This window comes from Athene noctua, chromosome 2, assembly GCF_965140245.1.
Source record: "Athene noctua chromosome 2, bAthNoc1.hap1.1, whole genome shotgun sequence".
Lineage (NCBI taxonomy): Eukaryota > Metazoa > Chordata > Aves > Strigiformes > Strigidae > Athene > Athene noctua.
The window spans coordinates 46,868,634-46,880,932 of record NC_134038.1 but is presented as its reverse complement, the minus strand read 5'-3'; the positions used below and the strand labels follow the sequence as shown (position 1 = coordinate 46,880,932).

General features: G+C 41.3%; 1 protein-coding gene across 3 annotated transcripts in view; it reads left to right on the top strand.

The window, feature by feature from the left end:
* MAPRE2 (microtubule associated protein RP/EB family member 2) overlaps positions 1–12,299 on the top strand; it is a 101,639-nt gene that overhangs the window by 77,161 nt on the left and 12,179 nt on the right. For all 3 annotated transcript variants that reach the window (XM_074898997.1, XM_074898995.1, XM_074898996.1), the window contains 2 exons: positions 518–731; positions 11,756–11,895. In XM_074898997.1, the coding sequence (XP_074755098.1) occupies positions 518–731; positions 11,756–11,895 (354 nt within the window). The remainder of the gene's footprint in view (positions 1–517; positions 732–11,755; positions 11,896–12,299) is intronic.

Below are 12,299 nucleotides of genomic sequence, written 5' to 3'. Positions count from 1 at the left end.
GATGGACATGTACTACCAAAATGTAGGTTGGTTTGAACTTCAGAATGTCTTGGAAAAGCTGCTGGGTTTTTTGTAGTTCAGACAGTAGGATAGAGAACAAAAAACTCCTGTCTAGACCTTTTGAAGAATTGTTCTTTTAGTATGCCCAACTGTAGCATGTCCATTAAAAACAGAAGTCCTTAGTTAGCCGAATATAGTGTTACTCCCAGAACAGCTTCATTCATCATGGCTGTCACTGCAATATGAAAGGAGTAACTCTTTGGAAGGCAGTTATAAAGGCTTACATACGCCCACTGTATAGCCACTTCAAAGGCTGGGTCTTTGTTTTATTTTGGTTTTATTTCTTAAGAGCACTTGCAAATCCTTCATAATTCCCTTTCAGGAAGGAAACAATGGAAGAGGAATATATGCTGATATAGTTAGAAGATTATTTTTCAAATAAGTGTGTATATGTATTTTATTTTTGTATTTTAAAATGGCAGTGATACATTGTTGGAACCTTTATTCTACCTTTTAGGTAATTCCTGTGGAAAAACTGGTCAAAGGGCGCTTCCAAGACAACTTAGATTTCATTCAATGGTTTAAGAAGTTCTTTGATGCTAACTATGATGGGAAGGAGTATGATCCTGTGGAAGCTCGACAAGGCCAAGACGCTCTTCCTCCACCAGATCCCGGTGAACAGATCTTCAACCTGCCCAAAAAGTCTCACCATGCAAACTCTCCAACTGCAGGTATTTTGCATCTTAAAAAAACCCCACACCATTTCTGTCTCTGAAGACAATTTTAAACTGTGATCCATTTTACGTAAATACTAGTTAAAAATTATTTCTTCTTGTGCGTGGGCCATTCTTTTTGCCTTGTCATAGGCTTAGCATCTGAGACAGCAGAAGTCAACCGTGTGGTGTACCCTAGTTTGGCCCAGTCCTATCAATCTTAAGTCTTCTAACTTTTCAGTCTTCTAACTTTTTATTTTGTATCATATTGGGGTTTCTAGGTTAGAGTTAACTTTCTTCATAGGAGACTGTATGGTGCTGTAGGGATTTTGGATTTGTGACCAAAACAATGTTGATAAGAGCTGGATGTTTTAGTTATTGATGATTGGTGCTTACGCAGTGTCAAGGCCTTTTCTATTTGTCATATTGTCTTGCAAGTGAGCAGGCTGGGAGTGCACAAAAGCCTGGGAGGGGACACAGCTGGGACAGCTGACCCCAACTGACCAAAGGGATATTCCAGACCGTATGATGTCATGCTTGGCAATAAAAGCTGGGGGGAAGAAGGAGGAAGGGGGGATGTTCAGAGTTATGGTGTCTGTCTTCCCAAGTAAGCGTTATGCATGATGGAGCCCTGCTTTCCTGGAGATGGCTGAACACCTGCCTGCCAAAGGGAAGTGGTGAATTAATTCCTTACCTTGCTTTGCTTCTGTGCACAGATTTTGCTTTACCTATTAAACTGTCTTTATCTCAACCCGTGAATTTTCTCACTTTTGCCCTTCTGATTCTCTCCCCCATCCTGCCAGGGGACAGTGAGCAAGCAGCTGTGGGGAGCTCAGCTGCCTATTGGGGTTAAACCACAACAGTGTTTCTGGGACAGGCCAAAAAAGGACTAAGCCTGATCTTTGGTGTTTTTCTAACATGGGCATGACTGGTCACTAAGCAGATTCCATTTTTTGATAACTGAGAGTTAAGTGAACAAGCGAGTAGCTAACACTTTTTAAAAAAAAGTAATCAATAAACAAGTATTACTGGGTTTGATTGCCTGTATGTATATAGGTTTGTACATACAGAAACACACATGCACACACAATTCCTTTATCAGTTTGTCCTTATTCACATGAACCTATTCCTCAAATAAGGATTAATTTTCAGTTGGCTTAAATCTGTGACCTGTCTTCTCATGGGCTCAGATATGTGCTAGTGCTGGCAAAGGGAAGGAGCAGGTATGAGGCACCCTCAGTTTACACTCTGAAATCATACCCGGATTTCAGCATTCTGCTCTGATCACTTCTGACGTCAAAGCAGGGCCAGCTTGGCCAGCTGCCTTCAGCTCATCAGTGCTTCCAGGAAATTGAGCACCTAATAGCAGGCCAGTGCTGCTCTGGGCTTCTGCAGCTTGTTTACATCTTTGTTTTGCACCATCTTGTGTCTGAACTTTTGAATTTCAGGGCCTGGTATGCTATAATTTCCAATGTGATGTCTTGCATTCCCTTTGAACACAAAAAATCCCAACTGCTAATGTCATGATGTTGTCCCAACTGAGAAATTGGAAAAGACACTTTTATTAAATACAGACTTTACCATGCATGGTAATTCTTCTTGCAGATGGTTTTGTTTTTACCAAAATCACAAATGTGTCATCCAAACTAAAGCTATGGAGGTGTCGATCGTAGAGAAATAGAATAGCTACTGAAGTGGAACCAGCCAGCTGATATAGAGGATAATGCAGTGATCTTGTGTGATGTTGCTGGTTGTATGAAGAGCATGTCCTGTGTCTTCCCAGCCCTTGTACAGAATAGATAGTCTGGTGAGTTTTAGTAAGATCCTGTGGTTGTGAGAGTTAGCTTTTTCATGGAAAGCTTCCTTCATTATTAACTTAAGTATTGTCCTGAAGTATGACAGGCAGGATGCTACTTCTGTTGGGCTGAGGAGGCAGGGTATAGACATTACATGATGCTAGATGAAAGTTCTAGCTTTTATTGCTGCTTGCATTTTAGAACAGGACTGTTTCAGTTACGTGTCATTCATAGGTTTATTCAATTTCTGGGGGAGCACATATTCATTTCACTGATCTATTGTGCCTTTGTGCCACTCACCTCACCACGTCAAGTAGCCTAGTTGCTTGAAAGGATAGGAGTACTTAGCAACAACTCTGCCTGTTGCTAGAGGACACTGGGAGGAGTGCCGTATGCATCTGCAAGCTTGTGTGCTGTTTGGGAGTAAGTTGGGATGATGTGGAAAGCAGGTCCTGGGTAGTTGGGAAGTTGCCATCAAAGATGTGCTTCTGTACCTCTGTCTTGTGCACGTGCGCACTTAGCTGGAAATGAAGGAGTATTCATTACATTTGTTATAGGAACCGTAATGTGCCCATGTGAGCTAAACAAGTTTAGCTGTTTATATAGAAAGGGCAAAAAAGGTTTCATGAGTTCTCCTGCAGCAGGTTAAGAATTCCCCACCCCATCTGGAGCTTCGTCTTCCTTGATGAGACAAGCTCAAAGAGGGAATACGTGCCCATGAGTAAGTGCAATATCAGGTGACATAGTTTAAACTTCTATATGACTTCTATGTTGATTATTCTGTTGTTCGACTTTCCTGGGTCTTCAGTGAAATGGCTGAGGTTTTGGGCATGGCTGTACTTCCACTGACTTTGATGTGGGAGCAGTAAACATTGTGGGCTGCCTGATGCAATAACTTCACACACCAGTGCAGCAAGCATTTGCCAGCATCTGTAGCAGTTTGCCACAGTAGCTTGCCTCTTTTTTGTACATTTTCTTTTTTTATGTCATTTTAAATTTGTGTGATTTGCTCTACATTAACACTGAAGCTTTGAAATCTTAGTACTGCCCTGTTTCAGTTCATTAACAAAACAAAAAGAAGCAATAATAAGAGAAAATAAAGAACCCAGAAGATCTTTCAGCACAACCCAAAAATTTTTCAAATAGTGTGCAGTGGACATACCTAAATGTATGCATCTATTGTTTAGTATCAGAAGCAAGGAGACATAGGGGTACTCATTCATGATATATTTTTGGTTTTGACAGACTTTTAAATAAGCTATTCTAAATTGATGTAAATTTCTAAAGGAATAATTTAGTTAGTTACTGGTACTTTCATATGCATTTCAAATGATTCCTGATGTTCCACAGAATAACTCTTCCAGTGCCCTTTGCCAGAGTTTTGTTTTCAAGTGATTTAGGAGATGCTGATCTCTTTATTCATAACTGCTTTATAACTGTTCTAACACTAAGTTTTCAGAGGTAGACTAAGATGTCTTTGAATTAACAAGAAACTGGTCACATCCCTAAGGACTGCTCTGAAAGCTTACCCAAAAAAACACTGGCATGAGTTAGAATTGGTTTTGGCATTTTAATCTGACACTAAAACTTGACAAGACCCGTGGTATCAAATAGCTGTTTTCTGTACCTATACATTGGTATTTACCTGTATGTCTTCAAATGCAGAGTGTGGTCTTTATTTTATTTTTTAAAATGCATTTAAACCAACCCAGAAGTGGAGAAATCTGAAAGTGCACCAGTTTTTGTGTTAATCGGGGAGCAGGCCAGCAGCCATGTCCCTACCCCTCCCAAAGGCAGTCTAACTGAGGAGTCACCACAGGTCAAGGATAATGCTGCTCGGAAATGGAAGCGTAAATAGGTCCCTACAACTAATCTGATGTGCCACCCTCGCGTTGTCTCATCCCTTCCTTGAGAGACAGAGAGGATTTGTTGCTGAGCTGATGGTGGTGTGGTGGGTGGATGGCTTTGGTAGCACACGTAAAAGGCTGCTTCTAGAAGTAGTAGGAGCAGCAAGGATTTGCCAGGTAAATGCAGCTCCCTGCTGGGGGAACGAGTATGTTTTCATCCTTCAAGGAGTGGAGCCAGCAGCACAGACCACCGCTGCAGGCTCTCTGCCAACAGCACCACAGCTGCTTTTAGATAGAACACCATCTGCCAGCCCTGAGCTGCCTTTTGATCTCCTACAGCCTCCGCTCTTCTCTAATGCAGTGGTAAACAGACTACAGATGTAGAGTCAAAATCATGGTAAGGGATTAAAATATTAGGACATAGTTGTTTGTGCCAGTTCTAATGCTCCCTGTGGAAAATAGCAGAAGAAGCTTCATCTGATCAAATTGAAAATGGTGATCAGGTTGTCAGGGTTTCAGCTTAGTGTCTTATGTAACTATTGCTGTATGTCAGAGCAAATCCATGAAGCACTGCTTTGTGTATGGGTGTGGGTTGTCAGAAATACATGGGTAAAAGACAGCTTAATAAAATTAATTATTTACATGTAATCTAAAACGTGAGAGGTTCTTAGATCTGAAGGCTGTTAGACATTTGAGTTTGAAATATTCAGTGACAGCAGGATGACTAAAGCAGAGCTGGAAAATACTGGAGGATCACATGAGGGCTAAAAATACTCATGCTATGACAGGGAAAATAACCAGGGCAGAATGAACTGTTTGTGCATGAATGCTTTATATATAATGTGCATGCCATTGAAGAGCCAATTATGCAGGAAAAACACTGATTTTCTTTAGGGAAATGGTATATCCTACTGTGGCAGATGTGCTGTAAATTAATTTTGGGGGAATAAAAATAGCCAACAAAACCAGTCTTTATTTTAGTGGCTAGTGATACAATCAGGACTCCTAGGAGACTAGAGAACTCCTTCTTTTTTATTCCTCTTTGCTTCCCGCTGAAACATGCTACCTTTTTCCTCACGTGGCAGGCAGTTGGTATGGATGATGACAACCTCTGCTCGCGTGGTGCGGTGCTCCAGGACAGCGTGGCAGAGCTGGAGATGAGAAGAGCCACTGGGTGACAAGCTGGAAATGCTTTTGTGCCTAGTTCATACGAGGCTAAGGAGTTGTACTAGCGGATGGGAACAGCGTGTGCAGTGACAGTGCTGGCCTGGGAGGTGGAGAGGAAAGTAGCTCAGCCTTAATACAGACACACCTTCCTCTGCCAGCATGAGGAGAGTTTAATTTTCAAACCCACTGAGCACAAGAATTTAGACCGCGAAGCAACGCCACTTGCAGTGCAGGAGCCAGGGCCTTTTTCCTGGAAAGAAGATTGTGTTTGAACAACAGTGGTGAAAAGTGCTGTCGTAAAAAAATTGCTGTCTTAATTTTCAGTGTACTACGGGTGTGGTTTGAATGTCTGTGTTGCTCAAATTTTTGCATGATCTTTTGTATTTCAGTATGCTTTTCTTCACATATTTTCTTTCAGGTTTTCATTTTGAGACTTTCTCCTTAGAGCTAAGCAGATGGTTGAATTTTAGAAAATGCAGGTTTTTGAGACTATTTCAAATTTTGATTGTGTTCTTCTGTTAAGCTTATGTGGAATGGCTTCATCCATTGAAGATGCATGCTTGGAGATGTTTCTAGGGAAAATAGGGGTCTCGGTTGAGAACAATTAATAGTTGCCGTGAAAGTGTTGGTTGTATTAAATCTAAAGAAATGTCTTCGTTTCTGATGGAGAAAAGGCTGTGGTTAGTTCCCATCTATCAAAGCTCCTTCTATTAAAGAGGAACTGAGGGAGTCATGCCATCAACAAAACTTTTTCAACTGACAAGTAAACTCGATTGTATGTTCTTGCTTGGGTTGCTCTGAAATTTGTAAAAGGTGCTCAGTTTCAATTATTCGTACACACTTCTCTTTGCCAGCTGTCTGGCAGTGATGATCAAGGTAGATCTCATCAGGCCGAACTGGAGCCAGCAGCAGTGGAGGTATGGAGAGCTGAGGGGACAGAGGGGTGCTGCCACCCAGGGGAAGTTAGTACCACAAAATAGTCAGGCAACTGCACTACAGCACGTTGGGATGCTGAAAGTTGAGTCAGATTTTTTTCTGAGGTCATTTCATTCCCATTAAGCATCATTTGTCATCACTTATGCCATTAAGCATCCCTAAATTGAGCACTTTCTTGCACCCCAGTGTAGCCACAACAATAAGCATGTGTGAATATTAATTCATTTACTGTTCTCACTCATTTGTTTTAAGTGGGTGGAGAGTTTTTCTTTAGCTCGTGAAGAAATTGCTAGCTCTGTGGCCTCTTAGTGGGTTTGTTTTTTCTTCTGTGGCATGAGTCTGGAATACTCACTTTATGAAGTCCTTTAATTTGAAGATATACTGTGAGTTATTCCCAAATTCCATTGAAGCAGTGGTTGTGCGGGCTCAGCCAAGCCTCATGCTTGCTCAGGGCTTCCATTGCTCTCCACACCTTCCTCATGCATGTCCACACTATATTCATGCACATGGTTTCTTGAAATTTTACATAAATATTTAATGGCATACTAATTACTCATATAGCTTCAAGGAGGGTTTCTCTCTAAACATTGAATAGGTCTCTTGTCTGCAGACTGTGCTTGTGATGTGAAGTGACCTGGAATTCGCAGCCGAGCTTTGTTGTACCCAAAACCTGCACAGTGCCAACATCCACTAGTTTAAATTACAGAAATGTACATCTGTTTGTAAAACTTAACGTGTTTAGCAAAAAGAATAGTGAAGCTGAAACTGCAGGGGATATATTATGATGGAGTGACTAGTAATTGTTTCTGGAGCACCATAGATAGAACCCTGTAGTACATTTCAAAGCTGGTTCCTCTAACTTATTTCAGTACAAGAGCAAAATAATTTCTTTCAACTGTGAATTTATTTTTCCCATCTCTGCTAGTGTTATATGGGCAGGTACAAAAAGTTATCAAGGTGCTAACTGAAGCAGCTGTGATACTGATTACAAAAAATTCTAATTGGACCCTGCATTGAGCTAAAATCAGAGTATGCTGTAACAGAAGTTCTCACAGAACAGTGGAGATGGGAAGGCACCTCTGAGATCATCCAGTCCAAGCCCTCTGCTTGAAGCAGGGTCACCTAGAGCTGGTTACCCAGGACCATATCTAGTTGAGTTTTACATATCTCCAGGGATGGAGACACAAACCCCCCACCCCAACCTCTCTGGAGGTTGTTTCAGTATTTGATCACCCTCAGAGTGAAGAAGTTTTTTTCTTCTGTTTAAATGGAATTTCTTGTATTTCAACTTTGCCTATTGACTGGGGACCACTGAAAAGAACCTGTTTCCATCTTCCTTGTACCCTGTGTTCAGGTATGGGTAAGATCCCCCTGAAGCTTCTCTTCTCTAGGCTAAACAGTCCTAGCTCTTTCAGCCTTTCCTCCTATGTGAGGTGCTCCAGTCTCTCAGTCGTCTTTGTGGCCCTTTGCTGGACTCTTTCCAGTATACCCACATCTCTCTTGTACTGGGGTGCCCTGAACTGAACGTAGCACTCCAGATGTGCCTCATCAGTGCTGAATAGAGGGGGAGAATCACCTCCCTCAACCTACTGGCAGTGCTATTCCCAGAGCAGCCCAGGAGGCTGTTGGCCATAGGTGCTGCAAGGGTGTGTTGCTGGCTCATGCTCCACTTGGTGTCCACCAGGACCCCCAAGTAATTTTCAGCTACTCTGCTTTCCAGACTGTTGGCTGCCAGTATGTTCTGGGGCATGGGACTGATCCTCTCCAGGGGCAGGGCTCTGCACTTCTTTTTGAACATTAACTTGAGCATCAACTTGAAAAGGAATTGATAATGGGTAACATTTACGGTGCTGATTACAAGGCAGTTCTCTCAGTGGTCAGTGAAAAGAGCTGCTTATCAGATATTTTTTAATAGAAAATATTTGTATAAAATTTTATGCTTTCTCAGAGTATGTAAATGGGTTATATATAAATATTTTCATAGAAGGTATGATGTTGGACAGAATTTGAGATGCTTGGATTATATAGCCCCTCTCAGCAATGGGTTAGGAGTTATTCCCCAATTGCACTAATTGGCTTCAAAGCCACAGTGGTGCTTAATAGCAAAGTCATTAAGTCTATCAAGATCTTTCATCGCTGTCTCAAGTACTTTGCAATATTCTACCAACCAGCATCCTTTAATTCTTTTATGAAATTAAGCTCCTATTAGAATGAGAGGCTTACCTCTGAGCTGATTCTAAAACTGATGTTTCAGAATAAATGTGGAGTAAAGCTTTTTTTCTCCAGGAGATTTTAAATTAGAAATCTCTAGGCATTCTCTGTTGCAATTAAGTTCTATCCAGCTGTCACTGGTACTTTTTGAAATGCTCAGGTTATTTAGCTGTTTTTTATCTGTGTTTCTGACACTGGAATATCGTGCTCATTTAAGAGTTGATCCTGAGCTGCAGAGCAAAAGTCAATTTCTTCTGATTTGTTTGAACTTTTTAAAGCTTAGTAAGACTTTGCTGTAGAAATTCAAAAGACACTGTTGTTTTCAAAGGAGGGCAGAATATAATGTGGTGTGTTGGTGCTATCTAGCCCTGTCTGTCCTCAAACAGTGGTGATGTGGGCTTGCTCAGCATGCTCTGGGAGGGCGCCTCAGCTGCAAATTAGAGGAAATACCTGGGGATTAAATGTTTGTGCCTGCTCCATCCTTAACTCTCTGCAGGTTAAAGAGAGGCATGTACTTAATGATTTGGCTTTCTGTGATCAGTACCCCGGTCTACAAACAACTAACTCGCTTTGCAGGGCTATTGAGTGTGAAAGGGAGCAATGTGCCATGGCTGCACAGCATGCCTTGCTTCGGTCTTGCACCACGACCCCCAGGAGAAATGGTGAAGAAGAGCTGACAGGCTGGGGGATGCTGCCCTAGAAAAGCTGAAGAGCTGCTCCTATGCTTGTGTGCACATGTTTGTTGCCTAGGGAAAGTCCAGTGCTGCTTTCGAGTAGGAGGAAGGGTAGTTGGTAGAGGAGGGAGCTGCATTGACCAGCCAAGGGCTTCACATCTGAAGGTCCATAGCTTGTTTTATAGCATTTAATTTTCAGTTGATATCCTGAACTGTGTCTTGCAGGTGTAGAATACAAAAAAGAAAGAAATGTTGATACCTTGGTTTAGTGTGTATATATATATTATTTTAAATGTTGTATAGGTAGGTAACTGTTGCAGTTGCATGTAATACAAGTAAATAACTTGAGATCCAACTAGAATGCTATAGGCAAAATCACTATTTCATGTGTGTGTTATCTTGCATGTTTTGACACCAGTTTTCTTCTGTTTACCTACTAATCCATTTGAAAACGGTTTTCCTGGTTTTGAGAGCATCTTAACAATCCTCCTCTGAAGTAGCTGATTTTTAGTTAGTCAAGATATGGACTGAACCTGTAAAGTCTTGAAGGCAGGGTGCTGAAGTTTATAAAATTGCCTGAAGAAAGTAATAGCAGCAAAAGATCTTGGCATTTTTAATGTTTTTCCACAAATTATTTATTCTTTGCTGATTGAACTATGATGTGAAAAGAAGTTTAATTTCAGGCATGTACACGACATTGAATTTTCCCAACTTTAGTGAGTTTGTGTACTGTGTCTGAAATCTGCTGGAGGTGAGTTTTTGTGTATGCAATTAGACATGGAAGCTATTGGAGACACCAATTTCTGAAGAAAAAGGAAAGATTAAACAGGCTTGATTAAGTAACCCATTGCTGCTCTTCTTTCCCACCACTTTTCAGCTCCTCCAAGGGACCACTATACACAGTTTCTGGGTCCATGAGACCATGTGAGCTCCAGGGTCTGGTCATATGGGCAGCCTCACAAGTTGTCTTTCTCCCTCTCCTGACATGCTTTTTCTCCTTATGATTTCTTCCGAGTAATGCCTTTGTAAAACATTGATTTTACAATTAAATGCTTTATTAAAGTGTTGTCTGACATTGGGGATACATTGTGGAAATGACAACTTAAAACAATTTGTAGTGTGCCATAAATCAAATATTCTAATGGAGGAGCAGCTGGTGAGGTGTAGGGTGGGAGGTGCTTGCTGAGAAACCAGGGACAAATCCCTCCAGAAGTGGTGGCCACAAGCTCAGAGCTCAAGCTGGGAGCTGGATGCTTTCTGGATTCAGGCTCTCTCCCTCACCCTGTGTGGCCTAGACTTCAGAGCCAACAGCATTTGATGGAGGAGGATGGCTGTGGAGCCCATCAGTGTGTCTGGACAGCTGTTTTGCTCTTTGTAAGAAACAGTGGTAAACGTGGGTGCTGCAGAGTGGGACTTCTGATTCACGTGCCTGCTTAATAAATCAAATAAAATAGGTCAGAGAGCTGAGTTTCTGTTCTATCTTCTTAACCCAAGTGATTCTTGTACCAGATGTAGGTCCACTGCATCTGAAATTTATTTCTTGTTGGCAGGAATAAGGAAGAAGCTATATGAGTAGAGTGCCTGTGGGAGCCCAGGCAAGGTGGATGGCTGTGAGCGAGGCACGTGTGTACCGGGTCTGAGTGACTAAATCAGACAACCAGCAACAAGGAGAGTAAAAATGGAGAGGCAGGGCAAGGTGTGATGAGCTGGCTGTGAGGTTCATATGAAAGTACTGTGAACCCTTTCACGGAAGTTCCCCTCTGCTTGGGCATTTGCGTGCCACAGGTGTTGTGCCTGTGCACACTTGTTACATGCCATTTTTGCTGGTATTACTCTGTATTCTGGAAGATTTGCAGTGCAAGTAATTAAAAACAGATAGCAAAACATAAGCAGATCAAAATTTATCTCTTGGTCACTATGGTAACTGAGTTCACCAGCGGATTTTAATTCTGCATGCTCTGTCTGAATTTCAATGCCCTTGTCCTGAGGATGGTTTATATTTGAAAATGAGGAAAGCACAGAGGCAGCTTAGCTGTTTATTTCAAGTCAGTCTTTCACCAGGCAAATTGAAGATAGATTTGTACACTAAATACTGGACTGGGGGAATGGTCTGTTAATGGCATATTTTTAAAGCTGAAAGCTGCTGACAGCTAAGGGAACTTTATATTTTTAGTTTGATGTTTGTTTATTTTAGTTTCAGAGTTACTTCACTCTCAGTAGCAAACTCGAGCTGCTAGGAAATGGTGATTTTTTCCTTTCCCAAGGTATAGCAGCACTGGAACTTCCTCCACTGTCATCTTGAAGTGACAAGAAAATGACTCTCTGTAAAACAAATACGTTTGTTTCAATACCAAGTTAATAGGAATGTATTTATCACTGGGATAAATCTTGATTATTATTGTACTTTTCAGGTGCTGCTAAATCCAGTCCAGCTTCTAAACCAGGATCAACACCTTCTCGCCCATCTTCAGCAAAAAAAGCCGCACCAAGCAGCTCAGCATCCAAATCAGATAAAGATTTGGAAACTCAAGTCATACAGCTCAGCGAACAGGTAAATTTGATTTAGGCATAAAATTAGATGCATTCATTGTCACAGGAAGGCATGAAATCTCATATTGCCCACTGTTGAATGATGCTGTCCAGAATTATGAAGGGACAAAAGATTGAAATAGCTCAACTGGGGAGTAAAAAGTGATTTATTGTTAAAAATAACATCTTACAGAGATGACTGGTGTTTGCCAGTATTTTTAAAAGGTGATCTTAAGAATGACAGCTAAGTCTTGCTAAGTATGATAATTTTATCAGATTTTTAAATATACCTTTTATTTCACTTGGATAGGAAAAATCCCAGTAGTGTTTGCTCTTGTGTATTACAAATTTTAAATAAATTTTAATGTGGTGTTGTGAAGAAAGCAATCCTGTCTGTAATACCAAGGTGTTAGAGATTTGCAGCTG